Consider the following 19,049-nt stretch of genomic DNA (forward strand, 5'->3'; position numbering starts at 1 on the left):
AAGAGTGTCTGCATAAATAGCGGGATGAAAATCTGCCATGGAGGCTGGAAGTCTTTTCACTGATTTAAGTGTGTCACTTAATTATTTATAATTCATTTACTTTGCAAATGCCAATGTCAGTATCCCGTCCACTTCCTGTTGTCTTTTTAAAGTAATGTTTCTGTCTGGCTCACTGTAGCCTGGGTCGGTTGTGAGGATGGGAATGGTGGTGGACAGGGGGTCTCCCTGAGACATAATAAGCCATAATGACATGTCTTACCTACTAGAATGTATCCCGGCATACAGCTGTAAGTGACTCGTCCACCATACATCAGATCGGAAATACTGACAACACTATTCTCTGGTGTTGTCGGTTGTAAACATGAGATCATGTTGCAGATGGGTGCTGGGTTGCTCCATTCCCTTCGCCATGTACAGGTAGATGTATTGTGCCCAAACAATTGGTACCCAACATCACATGTGAAGGTCACAGTTTGATTGAAGTGAAAATTTTTGCCATGGACCTCACCATTAATCACCTGACGAGGTTCACCACAGAAGACTGGCTGACAGGAAGGGGATGTGTTAGACCATGCTCCAGTTGCCAAACATTTATGCATTCCGCTACCAATAAGATCGAAGCCATTGTTGCAAAAGTAAAAGGCTCTTTCTTTGTACGTAGTTTGGTTGAAATCAACCTTTCCATTGTAAATTGACGGAGGAATACCACAATTGACAGGCTCACAAGATGGTACATCACCTTTCCACGACCTATCCACAGCACATCTCAGCTTACCATGCGATACAAGGTTGTAACCAGGGACACAGCCATAAGTCAAGAGGCTACCATAGGTGTGGTCCTTTGTCATAATGTAGCCGTTAATGATGTTGGGTGGATGTCCACATGATACAGGGTTGCACATTGGTATTGATCCTTTCCACTGACCTGATTCTCCGCAAGAAAGAGACAAATTATCTGAAGTCTCATAACCAGCATTACAATTGTAACTCACAGTGTCGCCAAAGCGGTATTTTCCGCTTGGCTTGTGAGCGTTGACAACATTGGGTAATTCTCCACAAGATACAGGGAAGCACGAAGGTGGAGATGGAGCCCAAAAGCCAATACTAGAGCAAGTCAGAGGATTGGTTCCATTCAGGTGATACCCTTCAACACAAGAGTAATTGGCAGAGTCACCGAAAAGAATTCCAGTTGTCATTACTAGTCCTTTGTTGATAGTTGGAGGCGACCCACATGATAATGGGCTGCATACAGGAGGGAGGTTAGACCAAAGGCCCGTTGCTAAACATTGGCTGTTTGCTGGCCCGTCCAAAGTAAAACCTACTTCACAATGATATGTTACTATTTCCATATAAGTGAAATGAAGTCCATTGTAGTTAAGGTGAGGGTTCAAATCTGGGGTTCCACAAGACACAGGATTACATTCTGGTGGAGCAGGTTGCCACGATCCATCCTCAAGGCATGAAACTGTACGTTGTCCAGAAAGTCTGTGTCCTCTTTGGCAGGTGTAATTAGCCGTGCTATGTAGATTGGTCCCAGTCACAAACACTTTACTATTGGGAACTTCATGTGGCAAGCCACATGACACTGGCGTGCATTCTGGTAGCTCTGCAGACCAGTTACCTGTACTTCCACACTTTATTAAAGCATTCCCGTCCATAACATACCCATACAAACATTTGTAATTGTACGTCTGATTATAGGAGAAAACTTCACTTGCAGCTTCAGAGTTTTCAATAACAGGAGGGGAACCACATGAGACTGGTATACAGTTAGGTGATACACCTACCTCGGGTGGGTACCAAACTCCAGATGAGCTGCACATCAAGGTATCGCCACCCTGCAACTGATAGCCACCCAAGCAAGTGTACTTTACGATGTCACCGAACAAAGTCCCATCACCTTCGGCCATAGCAAAGGATACCACAGGAATATTACCACACGAGATCCTTTGGCATGATGGTGGCACAGGATGCCAAGTGCCGGCAGATGAGCACGATAAGACATCATCCCCTTTCAGACTGAAACCTTCTTGGCATTGATAAGTAAACTGTTCAAGGTAGGTGTAATTCTTTAATTCTTGGTGAATTGAATTTTCAACAATAGGTGGTTGACCACAGGACACAGGATCACACACAGGTGTGTCAGTTTCACCATACCCGACAAAAGGGATCCACTCCCTGTTGGCTGAGCACTCGAGCACACTAGGACCATGCACGTTGTACCCTTCCTGACATATGATGGTTGCTCTATTCTTGTATTTAGTTCCAGCAAATGTTAATTCTGCTCTTGGGACTGCTTGAGGCCGACCACAGGAAACAGGTTCACAAGTCGGTGGTGAGGGATACCAAGTCCCATTCGATATGCATCTCAATGTTCCTTCACCATTTAGACTAAATCCCTCGTCACACACAAATGAGAAATCTTCACCAAAGGAGAAGTTCTGAGATGAGTTTGTGGTGGCATTAGATACCTTAGGGACGGGACCACAGCTAACAGGTGTACACGATGGAAGTGGTTCTTCCCAAGCCCCGTCTGATCCACACGTCAGTGCTTCAGCGCCCTCAATATAGTATCCTTCTGTACATAGCAGATGAATCATCATTCCAAACGACACCGAGTCAGGTTGGTGCACCATATTCTCAATGACGGGGAAATCCTGACATGCCACTGGATTACAAGATGGTACCGGCCCACTCCAATATCCATCTTCACCGCATGCAATCATCTCATTGCCCTGGATAGTGTAGCCTTCATCACAACCGTATTCTCTGACATCTGCCATCATGGTCCCATTAGTGAATGTCAGTACCAGGGGAGAATCATGGAGAGGTATTTGACACGACACTTGATTACAAGATGGCATCTGTCCCCAACTACCATCAGTCCCACACAAGACACTGGCATTACCTAGCAAGTGGTACCCTCTATGGCACCTGAATTCTACGGTATCTACTGGTGTGATTCCTTCTATGTGGATGACCTCTCCGTGTAGTATCCTAGCGACATTGCCACACCGTGACTCTGTTCAAGACAATAGAAGAAAATTTTTTAACAGTTTGGAATAAAATGAAGAAAGGTGAGGAATAGACAGGATGTCATGGGAGTTAATTTCATACTTCAAATCTCAAACTCAGACGAGTAGAGCCTCTAGGAAATTACTTTTGTAAACTCCGCGTTAGCATGCTAAAATATCAGGGTAATACGTAATGATTTGTGATTTGTACTTTGAACATCATCAAGATCAGCTACCATTCACATAATTTATACATAACCACTTAAGCGATGTATAGTGTACCCTTTGGAGGCCCAACATGTAAATCAGGTGTTTAGGTTAGCCCATGGACCAGTAAGTCAGTTTGCTCTAAAACAACACAACGTATCATAAAGAATACATCATTAGACTTATGTGGTCCCAAAAGAAATAGTTAACAATGCATTTCTAGTGATATGAAGCATAATTAATACATAGGTACCAGATTCTCTAAGATGATTGATTCAACATTAACAAATGCGCTTAAAGAGTGGAAGTAATCTAGTTCCCTAACTTATTTCTGAGTTCAATATCTTAATAACCCAAGTAAGATTTTTTTTTTAAATCTACAGATTTTACTCAAAATGAGATTGCAAGTTATTAATGTATTTCATGAATTTGACTAAGTTCAGGCTACGTTTTTTGCCTTGGCACTTATCAGAAAAACTTCTAACATTTAACCGCAAACTTGATTCTTTGATTTCATTGTTTAATAAACTATGCCCTATACTGTCATGCCGATGTGGTATTTGATAGCATGAGAAATAGCGTCAAAATGAACTTATAAAGTTCCCTAAAGGATGCGTGAACACAAAAGATATAGCTGTTATATCGAGTGAACACTTGAACGAGACTTCTGTGACTTAAAGTATATAATGCATTACTACGTATAAGGATACGTACGGATGCACACAGGTGCAATGCCCGACCAATGTCCATTAGCCTGACATACTCTGGTAGGTGCTCCGATCAGTGCGTAATTGTCCCAACAACTGTATTCTATCACTGATTGGTAGAAATATGACGAGAATCGTGTTCGGCCATGGCTTACATCTTCAGGGGGACTGCAAAGATTCCCTAAGAGTGAAGCAAACATAGAACAATATGGCATTGTTTATTGTCATAAACACATTCCTTAAGGCAGCCTGATGAAAACTGGGCTTCAACTTCATAATAGAATTTACCTCTTCAACATACATGGCAATTGTTTCATAACTAATGTGTTTGGGCCGAGAAGGAGTGAGGATCTTTCCTTCTTCTATACTGCCATTTTGTGCCAACTTTTGTCTCACCACTCTTATAATATTGTATATTTATGTTTGTTTTTGGCATCGATGTGTTTTACATAGAGATCCAGCACAAATTTCAGAGCTTTTTCAAACATATGCATTGCCCTGTGGGGCGTGTGGCTTTGAAGTTGCCTACCCACCTACATGTGTACATACACCTCTTGAAAACAGTGTCCCTTTATCCTTGTATGTGTTCTGAACTATACAGAGTTTCTTCGCGGGAGTACTATTTCAACCCACCAACAAGTTGTACCCGTCTCCCTCTTCCCTCTCCACCAAGTCTTTTCGCATGGTACTCTTCACAGATGTTATTTTTAGATCAGTGCCACCGCACTGATAATACTTACTGCGACATTGTACATTTTCGTCCTGCAGCCAATCACCGGAGACTTGACACTCTGCAGTCTCTTGTCCCGAAACGTGAAACCCTACATCGCATGTGAATGTGACCAGATTGAGAGGAACACCGGGTTGATAGTTAGTTATGTTACCAAGATCAAGGGGCTCTAGCTCACCACATCCTGTGAAGGAAAGAGAAAAACAAAACAGTTCTAGAGAGTAATACTGCCCCGAAAGTTTTTCTCCAAAATATGTTTATCACAATGTCAATCAATGCTTAGACATATCATTCGAAGCACTTTCTATGACAGTCATTTAGCAATCTATGTTTTAACAAGGGAGTTTCCATAATTAATCTTCGGCTGAACCACATGGTATGTCTAGAACATCATTTTGAAGATCCAACTTACAATACTGGTGAATACCTTTTTACATGCTAAAAGTAGCAGCCCTTTATTTATGACCTTTACGAGTTTGAGTTTGTGCCAGGAGTGTTAAATTAAATATCTAGGAAGCTTGTACGGGCATAAACACTTAATTACCAATGATTAAACAAAATTTGTTATTTGTGTCATTTAAAGAGCGACGTTTGCTTGGTCTCGCATGGAAAGACCATGTGTCGAATGATGAACTAAACACGAAGATCGCGGGGCGATGGCTGTTCTCTTCTGAAACTGTTCTTCAACATAACGCAAAATGGTTCGGACATGCAGTACGTTGTGGGGGCCTTACATGTGCTGTACTCTGTGGGCTACCCTGTGGTTACAAACGTAAGCCAGGCCGACCACATTTACGATGGATTGACAATTTAACCAAATGGTTCGGCCGTTCTGCAGCCCAGCTGCTCGAAGATGGCAGGCATCGGAATAACATTATAAAAGGTTACAAACCTAACATTGTTTATAATCTTCGGGGAGGTCAACGGGCCAATTTGGCTTATGACTATTGATTGATTGATTGAAAGGAGCTCACCTTCACAGAAGTGTAAGCCTCTTTTGCCTACGTTTCCATTTCTTCCCGACAAGAATGCCGGCCATCTGATGACGGCTGAGTCTGGGCTGTCACAGGATCGCGCTATCTTGTATATCTGTTCATCTGTCATAGCTCTATCCCATAGGTAGAGCAGAGCCATCTCTCCGATGAAAGACTCGACAGGATGGAATTCACCGCCAGGCTCATCCTGTTCTTGTCCTAGTACGAGCACTCCTCTTCCTGTCAGGGAAAGGCGAACACAGATCAAAATGTCAGGCAAAACATTTTCATAAAATTAGCATTACAATTCTTCAAATGAAAAAAATACCCAAGTATTTCAAACATGCATTGGTCCAACAGAATGCAATTGCATTATTTCATGGAGTTGTAACGCCAGGAAAAAACCTGAAATAATTTGGGAAACTAATAATTGTTTTTGTTGAAGCGGTGAAGATATTAGCGTTAAAGTAAAACACTTAAAGGGAGCTACTTTGACTACTACCCTATGAAAAACAAAATGGTAGTTACATTTCTATTTGGTAGCAAGTCGTTCACCAATTTCACACTTTATGTTTAGAATTTCAGATGTCTATCTAATATTTTCTTTCTAGCTATGAACTGGGTCCTGATTAATGTCATACTGGATGCGTTCTGACAGCCCTGCGATAATTTCCACTATAATTAATACACAATAAATTGTTGCGAATTTAGGCCTTAATAACAATGTAAAATCAAATTCTTATAAGTAGTTTATTTCATTATACTTGATTTCTTAATAATCTTCAAGAGATCTGCCAAGTATTGAGTAATCTAAATACTTATCAATATTTCTAATTTCGTCACAAGGTTGAGCTACTAATGATGTACTGACGACCCTACTTGGAAGGTATAGGGGATTGAAGTTGGAATTTACCTGGAATGGGTTTGCCAGGGCTGACTCCAGTACCATTCGCTTCCCGCAGACCGTCCTTATAAAGGCTCCAATCTCCTCTCTCTGCTTTCCAGGTCAGGGCAAGATGATGCCAAAGACCATCATTACAAGTCACATCAGTTACAATAGCTTCATTGTTTATATTGGGTACAAATCTGTTTATTAAGGAGGTTGAAATTATACATGTTAATAAATATTACTTTGGAATTTATTAGTAACTATTAAATGCACCGCAATATTGAAAATAGCGATTTTTGTCAAAGAGAAGTCAGTTAACTAGATCCATATACGATGGTGCGTGATAATCTCTGTGTGGTGGGTGGGGTGGTAGGGTGATTTCACATCTAGTCAACATTGTGAACAATGTGTACAGGTTACGTAGTTTTGATACTTCTCTAAGCTACACTATCATGTATCATGTTACAAGTTAATTTGAATGGCAAAGGGGAGGTCCCGTTTTCTTATAAACAAGCATCTTTATAATTCATGCAATTTAAAGACATTAATTAAATAACCACTGGGGATATTTCGTTACTAATTACCCATTGTAGTCAGTCAACGTAAGTGCATTGTCATTATCTTTGCTGGTAGCGTAAGAGAATGGCGTTCCATAACTTGACTTGTCTCGGGTACGCATCCAGAATGCTACTGTGACTTCGTAAAGATCGTTGAATGTCTCACGGCCTTTTAAAATGGAATAGTCAATGACACTCTGGTGACGCCATATCAGGGAAAAGTTTGAAGAAAGTTCTGGAATTGGAAAAGCATTGCAAGATCAATTCTGAATAAACTTTGTGACAAGTAAAATCTTCTGTTGCAAAATTAATCCAGTTATTATTATTATTGGCATGAAGAGTTGGTTCAGCGACGGTCTGGTAATGCAAAGGGCTGAATACATCAGTTCTTGCTGTCGAACGGGTACCCACAATGAAGCATTACGATGGCTTATCATTAAAACTGTACAGAGAGACAGCAAATATTATAGGTATAGGCTTGTGGAAGGAAAAGGAGCACTAACCAGAAAACATTATATTGTTTTAAATGCCACGGATTTTTTGAAGAGGTTAACTAAATTTCTGATGCAGGATGTACTATACGAATAAGAATTAGTTGGTTTATTCCATTTTCTTTGCGGTTGTCGTCTGTATATTTGGAATTTCCTTGTAAAATATACTGTATGGGTGTATTACATTATGTATTAATCTTGCTTCAAGTGAATATTAATTATGATATAAGTTAAACACTTACCTGTGTCACAGATTGATCCAGATATCCCAGACTGACACAAACAGGTGAAGCCAGAGATCCCATTTAGGCATGTACCATTATTTAGACAGGGTGATGAGATGCAGTAGTCATAGCGACCCTTGCATAGGGATCCTGCAAAATCTTGCTGCAGATTGTCACAGCTGCAAAACCAAGAATATTATACCTTAAAAATAACCTGCATAAAAAACATTCATAAAAACTTCTCTCCTTGTCAAGGACAAACTTTGATTTTCTTTTCTTTACTATAGCCACAAATATTTGTTAAAATGAAATGTGTTACCGGCACATGACGAAAAGAAATAGTCATTATTTTCTTGTTCTTGTTGCCTGTTTACAAAGTTAGTCGGAAGATGTAATAAAAACTAAACTCCCCATTCAACCATGCATTACTGACGACTCAATTTTCCAAGAGTTTCGTTCAAGCTTAAAAGTACGTCTTCAAACCAATCAATTTGATAAATAAAAAATACTTCATCTGAAACAAAGAATGGACATGATCACTTACCAAACAGAATATGGTAATTTTATCAGTTCACAACACAAATGGCAATAAATTTAATAAATAAAGTTCAAAATTCGTCCTTTTGATGTTTGTTTTTAACAACCTGACATTGACCACACATGAGCTGGTAGGACACAACATTGTCAGCTATTACCACCCATATTAATATTGCACAGCTCCAAGAGAGTTCTCTGAAATCTGTTGAGGGAGAGTTTATATGTCAGGATATGCCTAAAACTCTCTGTGGTTGTTAATGTCTAAGTCATATGTGCTTTGAAAATTAAGGCAACTGTACCTCCAACCCATGACCCCACCCGACCAAGCAAGTCTGAGAGCCAGTTCCACCTTCACAAACAATCATTATGGATTGTTTTACTGGTAGAGTATTGGTGCTAATGAATTATTTATGCCAACGCAACAACAACAACAACAATAACAACAACAATATCAACAACAGAAGATCAAAAAGAAGAAGAAAGAAAGAAAATGTGTAAAATTCACCTTGAATTTCTGAAGAAATCACTACATCCAGGAGTAGTGGAGTTCATAAAACACTCTTTGACCTCGATTGAACAAATATCGCCAGTGAAGTTACTATGGCAGCTGCAAGAAAATCCATCCACTCTATTGATGCAGGACCCATTGTTCATACACGGTGAAGATTCACATTCATTAACGTCCATTTCACACTGCTTGCCTAGTACGTAAAAGAGCCAGACATGGAATACACAATGTAACTCCGCATGAAATGTAATCCTATACTTGGTAATACGATTTTATACTACACACAACTTGCAAATTTGTTTTAAGCAATTCGAACCTTCTGTGAAAGGTATATAAAAGATCTACCAACTCATTCACACATAGACGAGCAAACCAAGAATCATGTAGTATATCATCTGCATTCCAAGACACATCTAGCAGTTACTTGTAACAAATTGAAACAGGATACGTTTGAAACACTTGTACTTTTTGAGAAAAATCGCCCAGGAAAGAACCTGGGCACGAAAACCAACTACCGAACGACTAATCCACTCTCAATCCCAGTCCCCTTGCATCGAGACTGTGACTGTGTGATCATCGTCGGGTGTGTATCACCATTCCCCTCGAAAGGGAACAGATACTAAACATGATCTTAGCCATGATCGCATGATCGTTTCTCGACCACAAAGGATTTGGCCGCAGAAAGGAAAACATAAAATAACTTTTGGGACATGTGTCAATCTCTCATATACCCTTAACTGTGTCTTTAATAATAAATTGCTCATTATTGTTTTCCACATAAAGTGGCCCGTCAGCATGGTACAATTATAATTCACAAATTACATATTTTAATAGTCATGGAGAAAAACACATCTATACCCAGATGGTAGTGTACTCACCCTCAAAGCCGACAGGGCACTCACAAAGGAAGTCAGCCACAGCGTCCAGGCATACTCCATTCTGATGGCAGGGGTTAGGAAAACAATCATCAATATTCTCCTCGCAAAGCCGACCTTGGAAAAATGAGAAACAGAAGGAAATGGTGTCAAAAGTAAAACTGAAAAGTACAAATCTACAAAATCTATAAATCTCTCATATGTTCTCATTTGTTATTCCTTTCTATCATTTAACGTACACAAAATCGTAACATATTAAGGAATGTTTCTCTGAAAGAAGACTTTAATACCAATTTGGACCTAAGTTCCTCTCTTCAAACTCACCATCATCTATCTACCACAAACCAATTTGACAAATTTGTTATTATTCAAACGGACATTTATTCAGAAATATTTCTCTACCGCACAGAAATTTAAATAACTGCAAAGTAATAATTTTTATTACCTTGGAAGCCGACATCACATTCACATAGAAAGTCACCAACGAGGTCGACACATGTCCCATTCAGGCATGGTGAAGGTTCGCAGTCATCGATATCAATTTCACAGTATACACCTGTAGTAGAAGAAACCAAGCAAAGTAGAAACAAGGAAATTTCAAAGAGTTTCATGAAAGAACTACATTGAAATGACGCATGAACCAGCACAGACCTGCTGTATATCAGAATAAAGTTTAGAGTAACAATTTTGTCTCCTTTAAACACGATAATTATGTTATATTTTTTCGGGATATGTTGAACAAATGTATTGGAGAAGAAAAACCGTAGGTCAGTGTAGCATGGTCAAAATGACATATGCAAACGCATCCTTACTATAGTTGCCATTTTGATACACTTAAATATGAATATGCATTGATAATGAACCAAGCTGGAGACATAAAATGATATATGAGAGAGGTTGGAACAGCCAGTTGGGACACTTGTGAAATGCTTAACATCATACTATACTGTCCTCTCATTGCATGCTTCAAAGCAATGATATCGACAAGTATGAACAGCTCCGAAGGTTGTTCTAATTAGAAACAGGAACCGATTCATATTGATCTGACTGTATATATAGGCACATTATACACTACAGTGTATTCATCTAGACCAGACGAGTTTTACATTTAATTCAATTTTGTGTTTGTTATAATGATTTTAATGCTACACCACTCTACTTCATCCCGTCCTCTCATTGCATGCTTCAAATCAATCATATGGACAGTAGGAACAGTTCCGAAAGTTGATGTAAGTAGGATATTCATACTGATCTTACTGATAGTATGAGTGCTTTTAGGCACATTATACAGTACAGTGTATCAAACACTGGCAAGTTTTATATTTAATGCCATTTTGTGTGAGTCATAAGGATTTTAATTGGCAATCTGTAGTAGATATTCTGCAGTGTTTTTACCTGTATATCCTGGTACGTTTTAAGAAAAAGTCGCCCAGGAAAGAACCTGGGCACGAAAACCAAAATACCGAACGACTGATCCGCTCTCAACCCCAGTCCCCTAGCATCGGGACTGTGACTGTGTGATCATCGTTGGGGTGCATTCCCCTCGAAAGGGAACAGATACTACACATGATCTTTACCTGTATATCCTGGTTGACAGGTACAAGAGAATCCCCCTAAGGCGTCATGACAGGAAGCGCCATTTACACACGTATGGGAAAGACAAAAACTGAAATAGATATCTGTCAACTCTGAGAATTGACTTGTCCTAACGGAGAAGCTTGGATTTACTGTCAAAACAAAAGATAGAAAGAAAATAAAATGAGTTGATTTTAATTCCTAAACTGCTATGTATATGATCAGTGAGTATATAGTTGTTCTAATTAAATATGTCAATGTCGTAATTAGCTATGGTTGTAATTAGCTATGGTTGTTCTAATTAAATGTGTCAATGTCGTAATTAGCTAGGTGCATGTTTTCATTTCACAAAATGAGACTGTAAGTAGTTAAATCTTATTTTACAAATCTTAAAGAGATATATTGCTTTACAGAATATTCCAGTGAGAGAATTTAACAGGAGAAACAAAATATTGCATTGCGAGTGTGTATAATCATTATATCAATATCGGCTTCCTAGACATGGCAGCCAATGAGAACTGAACTTTGTGAAATTTTCATAAACAAGCTTTTGAAGTGCTTCAGTGTTGTGTCAGACTTGCCCCAATGAGTAATTAGCAAAGTTAAAAATGTTTTCTAGTCTATTAATAATTCTATTTATATATGCTGCAACAGACATATAATCTAAAGAAATTGAAGAATAACACACACACCATTGCAAGATTCCACAGATTCGGAACCAGAAAACTGGGTCATTCCATTATTAGGGCAGGGATGGCACAGCATGCCCCCACTTGATTGTTGGTATGATCCAGCAGGGCAGGGCACACAGGGCTCCACGCCTGTGGATGAAATGGTTCCAGGCTGGCATGGAGCTGTAGATAATAGAGAGAGAGTAGTATTTACTAATTAGAGAGTCCGACTCAATATTGCTAAATCATTACGTTTACATTAGGTGTCCAAATATTTACAAACGTATAGTTCCTTTCAATTTCTAATATTCTTAATTGTGTAAAGCAATGCAACAGTCGAATTAATAATAATAATAACGATGAGTAATTTATGAGTAATTAATAAATCCAATAAGATTCCCAACAATTTTTCATCAGAATCAAGTTAAGGTTGGTCTGAACTGAAAACTTGGTTTTCCATTGTAATACATGTATGATGGAAAGTTTAAGGTCTTTTATTGTAAATAAATCGTTGTTGTTGTTGTATTTGCCTTTTCGTTTCTTTTTGTTGCACTCAGACAATCTAAAGAAATTCTTGATTCACCAACATGAAAATTGGTCACCACAGCCTCCACAAACCTGAGATATTCCCCCTGCAACTTAATAACAGCAACGCCATTAAGTGGCTCTCCGATCTTGACAGTGTGGGAATAATTGGACACCTTTCTCTTGAATTGACTATACTGTTACAAACATCAATACCTGCACATTCGTCCGACTGTGTACTTCCGATGCTGACAGTGGTGGTATTGTTTGGACAAGGAATACATTCCCTTGCCCCGAAAGATGGCTGATACGTTCCTAAGGCACAACTCTCACACTGTTCTACTCCAGAAGAGGAAAACGAGCCTGGAGTACAAAGATCTGTGAATGAGAAATTATTAATACATCACTTTTATTGTATAAATCCCAAAGAGTTTCCCATTGATTTGTTACACTAATTTATCCATATAAGTTTCAAAAAAACATTCTCAGACGCAAAGCAGAATTAAATTTTGAATATGGTCAAGGGAATCTGGTTTCTAGTGGGGTTAACGGAGAACCAAATAGTTGAGTGTTTGCAGGTTGTCCCTTATATAAAGGTTTCACACCGCAATTAATCGCTCCCATTGACTTACACACTAAGCTCGTCACTTTCCAAGGCCGCTAGAGCATATATAGAAGTTTTCAACGGACATGTCCTACCCACCATATGATAGCTGATGGCTTGCGCTATCACAACAGACTCCAATTTTGCCACCATGAACGTTCATATTTTGAGCTATAAGAGAGCTCTAAGTTGATCATTGTGCTCCCGACCCATTTGCTAGCTGTCGCTGCGGAATCTTCTTGTTTCACCAAAGATTTGCTAAAATACCTTAAATCACCATCAATCCTCTAGTTATTTAGACCACCAGTAGTTGATTTCATCCTCTTCAACATCCAAGCATACATAAGAACTGTGATGACTTAGAAAATGCCCGGATGAGCAATACATTAAGTGTCTTTAGGGCTATTTTCCGACAATGGTTAACATTGGAGGCGGATGTGCACTTCTCTAATTGTGGTGTGGTACCTAAAATACTGTTTCCCGTATAAACTATAGAACTGCATTTCCTGCAAATACGCAGTACTGTAGTGCGCGTGGAGTGCTTGCAATATGATGGTAAGAGGATGAAAACTATACGTTATTGACACGGGTCAATTACCATTCATAACTGTGTTGACCAATGTATCTAGTTAATTTAAATAAATTTGAAATTCCAACTGCGTGCAATCTTGATAAATATGTCATACCTTGACAGTCTTCATTGGATTCACTACCTCGTCTTCTCGTTGACGTAACCGAGGGACACAAGTCACATGACATCTGCCCAGGCAGCGATTGGTACATTCCAATAGGACAATCAGTGCAATGTTTTGTTCTTTCGTCAAAGTAAGCACCTTTAGAACAGGGGACTGAAGAAAAGAAAAAAAAAGGGAAAACAGCTCCCTTTTCTAGAAATCTATATAGTGAAGTATTTCGTAGAAATAAACACTTTATAATGACGAATTAAGTTCGAGTTGGAGCATAGCATTTGTATCACAGGGAATTATGCAGCCTCTAAGATGGAGGTAAGCCTATCAGATTGAAAAGCTACTTTTTAACGTGGATTGATTGATGACTATTATAAGTTCGTGTTTAGTTAATCTATTTAAATAGCATGTCATTAACATGCTATTTAAATAATACCACTCACCTTGAAGCTCAATGATCGCTTTAATGCTTTAATCGATCTGGAAACATTTAACTTACCACACTCGCCGGTTTCGTGAAGAACAGACCCTTCACCACAAACAGGATTAGTTTGTTCCGGAAGTACAAGAAGCTGAGAGTTATTAGCACCCCTTGGGTTTAAATCGATTCTACCATTGTTTGCCTCCTCTTGTAATCTTTCCGGAATTTGACGAAGAGTTTGTAGTAATGTCTCCAATTTTTCCCCATGAGGATCTTCCAAGTCATTTCCTATAGATGCTGTAGAAGACGAAGAAGATTGATCGATCATCTATATGATCCGATTGATCTATATTGTCCAATAATCCGATTCATTAAATGAAATATAATCGATATTGCTCACAAATAGCCCAGAAGTAAACCAGGCCCATGGCCAGGAAATTTTAGTTGGAGGAGCAATAACAATTTAAGTATAGGGCCACCCAACAATTTAAGTAGGGCCACCAACAATTTAGGTATAGGGTCACCAAAAATTTAAGGTGGGTTTACTACTCGTGTCCTGTAAATGGTGGCACACATGGGGTGGGGAAGGTGGGGGGAGGGCTGGGAGCAGGAATCTGCAAGGAAACGGGCTCTATGTCCGGGTTTGGTTACGGGCCTGATAGTGGCTTTAAAACATCAAATAATGTTACTCATTTTTCCCCATTAAATTCATTTTGAGATGCATGACGACGAAAGTGGATTCATGCATTTCATGTGCAGCTTTATCGGTTTTAGACAATAACGAGGCCCTCTCTTCTAGTGGGCATCCTCTTGTCACTGCCAGGCTGAGACAAAATCCTCTACTCCTTGCAAGTCTTGTCACATGATTCCCCATGCGTACATCTGAGGGTATTCATTAGCATACATATTATTTTATTTTGTGACGAATTGTGAAATTCACCATTTATCGACACCAAAACTTCCAAGACAGGACCCTGTAAAGCACTGAAGATATCGCTGGTCAACTCTACTCCCCGTTGCCCCTGGATGTCCCGATTACGTTCATTAGGTCGTTCTTCCGATGCGAGACGTGAATTTAGATAATTCTGCAAAGCTCCTGAGAAAATTGAAGAACGGAAAAATCATGAAGGATAGAAAAACGAAAGCATAGAAAACTGACTATCCGTTAATACTCTCCAGTGTATACTATACTCCTTTAACAGTTTAAAGCAACTGGTAAGTTCCGTTTATATTCGCCAAAATAAATAGAAACTGTTGATAGTTTGATACTTAAAGAAAAGCCGTATACATTTAGCGTATATAGGTCAAAAGCATATTCATAAAATATTTATATTTATAGACATTTGTATACACTACACTACACGACCATCTCTGTCATTTCCAAGAAGTGAGAATTCACACTTCCAAAATGTCTAGAATGATCGTTATTTTAAGGAGTTAATTCCACTTGTTACCTAAGACTGAAATCCTATTTCTTTAGACCCACGTATAGAACGGAAATAGCCTTCATATATTAACTCAAAGAGTGATGATTCATGTTATTGAGATGCACTTGCTTCAGCGGTTTGGGTTGGGAGGATTACTTCATCGGCTGACGAAGCAATGTGGCAAAGTTACTAAAATGACAACTCTTTCTTACCGTTTTTATTACAAAGTGTCGAAACGGTTGAGACATTACACGTCATTGCATCCCCGCAGTATCCAACGATCTGTTAACATTAACGGCACAAATACAATTATAAATGAACTAAAATTTAAGATTTGTTAAATGTTAAAGTATCTTATTACAATTTTATAATCTACATATATGTTCCTTAGGTTACATGATCACGAATTTCTACGTGACAAAAAATTCACCGTTTTCTTGCAAAATGAGCTCTAAATTCTTTGGATTTAAGACATGAATGAATCAATTGGTCAAAAGTAAGCTTCCAGACATGTGAGTCGTGATATGACCTCACAATTTTGGTAAGGGTGAAGAGGGGAAGGGGGATTGGGGGGTGTGGCAAAGCAAAATGGGGAAATAAAATCCTCTCGCCACCACGGCGTAAATTTTCTAGGACGGACATGTTTCATTGATCTTGCGACTGATATCAATGAGTTTATCATGTTTCGACAGTCACTGTGAGAATGGGTCAAATGAGAGAGGACAATTAACTCACCCTGTCGTACAATGTTGTGGCTAGGCTTTGTTCCAAATCATTGACTAAGTCCACTGAACAGTTGTGAAGTTTGTAGAATAACCTTATTCTCTGTGTGGCTCGATTCGTGTGGTAAGTCACTAGAAATAAATACAAATCAGGCGTTATCAGTCAAAAAAACGCAATGAGGAAATAAAATTACTATATATAAGTCAATCGAGTTAAATTATATAGTATCTAAATTTTGTGCGTCCTTGTTAGACGGGACAAGTGAATATATAATCATTAAAACAGGTATGGCAAATGGTGTATGACGTCACCACGCAGTACCAGCTCCGTTCATATATGGCTTGATTAAGCGTGATAATTGTATAAAATCAGAGGCTCCTCAGCTGTACACGGACCTCCGCGTGGTATGATAGTTTGTAAACAACAGTAAAGCCAGTCTTCGAGTTATTGCTTCACCAATAGTATACGCTTAAAGTTCTTTCACTTTTTTGGCGGTTCCGATAGGTATCAAACAGTAATTGCATAATGATAATGTAGAGTTGTTTCCAGAAATTTGGGTTGATATTGATATTACACAACATTCATCAGTACACAACGCGTCTCTAATTAAGATAAACATATGAGAGAATTATTATTCTTTTATATGGATGGCATTAGCGGCGATACAGGCCATGCCAGAGGTACAACTTGGTATACTTCTTGGGGTGAGGGGCTCACCCCCTTCTCCACTCGCAGACAGAATATTACACAAAATCCTAATTTAAAGTACACACATAAAGAACATGTTTATGTAATACAACATCAAAATTTTTCAACATTGTTTCAATAGCTGCAAAATATAACAGTATTTGGTATCTGATCATTGTGTGTACATCATTCTTAAGGCTAGACTTGTTCCTAAATGTGCTACTGTACGACAAGAGCACACTAACCTGAGATTGGTGGGGCGGGGGGGGGGGGTGGTTGGCGAGCTTTAAGTTCACATAAAGGGTTAACGATTGGAACACTGTCTTACCTTCACACTCTCTGTGTTGTACTGGATGTGGTGACCAGGACCCATTAGGGTAACATATGTAATTAGTAGGCGTATCCACAGAGAACGCGTATCCAGTATTGCATCTTAGTGTACAATTTAGACCTACATTCAGGTACCTCACACACTCTCTCGATCCGAAAGTAGGTCTTCTCGGAGCTTCACAGACCCTCCCTGAAAAGCAAAATATATGAAGAATAATTACATGTGAAAAGGGTTACGTTATCCAGTACGTCACAAGAGGTAAATATGATATACAAGTTAGAATTGTATTTTCGTGGGTAAAGAACCGTGAGGAATTAACATGTCTATCGAGAGAGAAAGAGAGGAATATTGTACCTTCTAATCTGATGAACCTGACCTGCGATAGTATAGAGTCTTCATTACAAAGCGTATAACATTATTCCTGGGGTAAGGGGGAGGGGGGGTGGGTGAGTAAACTTGCATATCTTTTCATATAATCATCATCGCGCCTGTACCGTAAAATAATAAGAGAAAATAAGTTTGTTAACCAGAATTCTTCACCCTTTTCTTTCCTCTCCGCCTACAACTATTCATATTCTTAACACTATGTACTGGTCTTAACTATGCTAGAAAAACATATCAGTCAAACATAAATATACGCAGTGGTGACTGTGAGAACGTTAGCACCCTGCAGTATTAAAATGAAAAATATAAACGCATGCATGGGCGTCACTCTTCTTTGTGGCGGAGGTGCGCATGAGTGACATGTACGTCTCCCAACGAGTGGGGAGGGGGGGGAGGGGAAGGGAGATTGGGGGAGAAGAGTTGAGCTAGGGACAGAAAGTGAAAAAATGGTTTTCATAACTCATTTGACAGTGATTAAGTTGATTGGTGGTTGTATACCTATCTTAGCTAAACCTTAATACTTACGTTGTACAGTGACTTGGATGATACATCTTTTAACGTTACCAAAGGCATCCGATGCTATGTACTCCACAGTAGTGGATCCTAAAGGCATCATCTCTCCGGACCTGTGAGAGTACGAGACATTGACTGGTTGACCAGAGTTATCGGAAAAGATCGGCGTTGCCCACTCTACCGCTGTCAATGGTTGGAGATGGGGAATATCGTTATACGTGGTATTCGGAGATCGACATGACGTAACTAGAGGTGGTTCATTGTCTGTGAAGATAAAATGAAAATAAATACAAAACAATACCTCATTACAACAACATAGATGACGACGACAACAACAGAAACAAATAACAATATGTTATTTGGATAACTAAAAAATATCAAAGGGGACTGGTGTTTGGGAACTGTGTTTGAGAACAAGGTTTGGCCATATATTGAAGTCGCTTTTTGTGTTTTGTTTTGTTTTGTTTTGCTGGTAGTCTTTTTTTTTGTCCATTTCTTCTACAAGTAGATTTTGGAGTTAATTTGATATATTTTCCCCACGTTTTTCAATGATACTAAAATCCTAGAACGATGTGTAGTTTCTTAGCTTAATTATTGTCAACTATAAAATTCCAACGGGGTTTTCTTTTAATCTGATTCATTGTCTCATCAATACAAGGATCAGAAAGAACCAATTTCGCACTATAGATATAGATTGAGCACTAGATAAGGTAAAACGGTTGGGTTCTCACAACTAAGGCATTGAGGGGGAGGCCCAGGGGAGGAGGAAAAGTCAAGGGCGGCGGAAGC

General features: G+C 39.1%; 1 protein-coding gene across 1 annotated transcript in view; it reads right to left on the reverse strand.

Annotated features, from left to right (window-relative positions):
• The window catches only part of LOC139982245 (sushi, von Willebrand factor type A, EGF and pentraxin domain-containing protein 1-like), a 41,236-nt gene that overhangs the window by 7,258 nt on the left and 14,929 nt on the right, over nt 1-19,049 (reverse strand). Inside the window, exons 9-28 of the mRNA XM_071994901.1 lie at nt 18,273-18,524; nt 17,361-17,552; nt 16,358-16,476; nt 15,835-15,904; nt 15,136-15,291; nt 14,274-14,492; nt 13,775-13,936; nt 12,701-12,862; nt 11,981-12,142; nt 11,291-11,440; nt 10,159-10,269; nt 9,717-9,830; nt 8,836-9,031; nt 7,812-7,972; nt 7,106-7,313; nt 6,546-6,718; nt 5,633-5,872; nt 4,669-4,842; nt 3,936-4,109; nt 260-3,022 (exon numbers count right to left, since the gene is read on the reverse strand). Of these exons, the coding sequence (XP_071851002.1) occupies nt 260-3,022; nt 3,936-4,109; nt 4,669-4,842; nt 5,633-5,872; nt 6,546-6,718; nt 7,106-7,313; nt 7,812-7,972; nt 8,836-9,031; nt 9,717-9,830; nt 10,159-10,269; nt 11,291-11,440; nt 11,981-12,142; nt 12,701-12,862; nt 13,775-13,936; nt 14,274-14,492; nt 15,136-15,291; nt 15,835-15,904; nt 16,358-16,476; nt 17,361-17,552; nt 18,273-18,524 (5,958 nt within the window). The remainder of the gene's footprint in view (nt 1-259; nt 3,023-3,935; nt 4,110-4,668; nt 4,843-5,632; nt 5,873-6,545; nt 6,719-7,105; nt 7,314-7,811; nt 7,973-8,835; nt 9,032-9,716; nt 9,831-10,158; nt 10,270-11,290; nt 11,441-11,980; nt 12,143-12,700; nt 12,863-13,774; nt 13,937-14,273; nt 14,493-15,135; nt 15,292-15,834; nt 15,905-16,357; nt 16,477-17,360; nt 17,553-18,272; nt 18,525-19,049) is intronic.

The sequence above is a fragment of the Apostichopus japonicus genome, chromosome 2 (genome assembly GCF_037975245.1).
Source record: "Apostichopus japonicus isolate 1M-3 chromosome 2, ASM3797524v1, whole genome shotgun sequence".
Taxonomy (NCBI): domain Eukaryota; kingdom Metazoa; phylum Echinodermata; class Holothuroidea; order Aspidochirotida; family Stichopodidae; genus Apostichopus; species Apostichopus japonicus.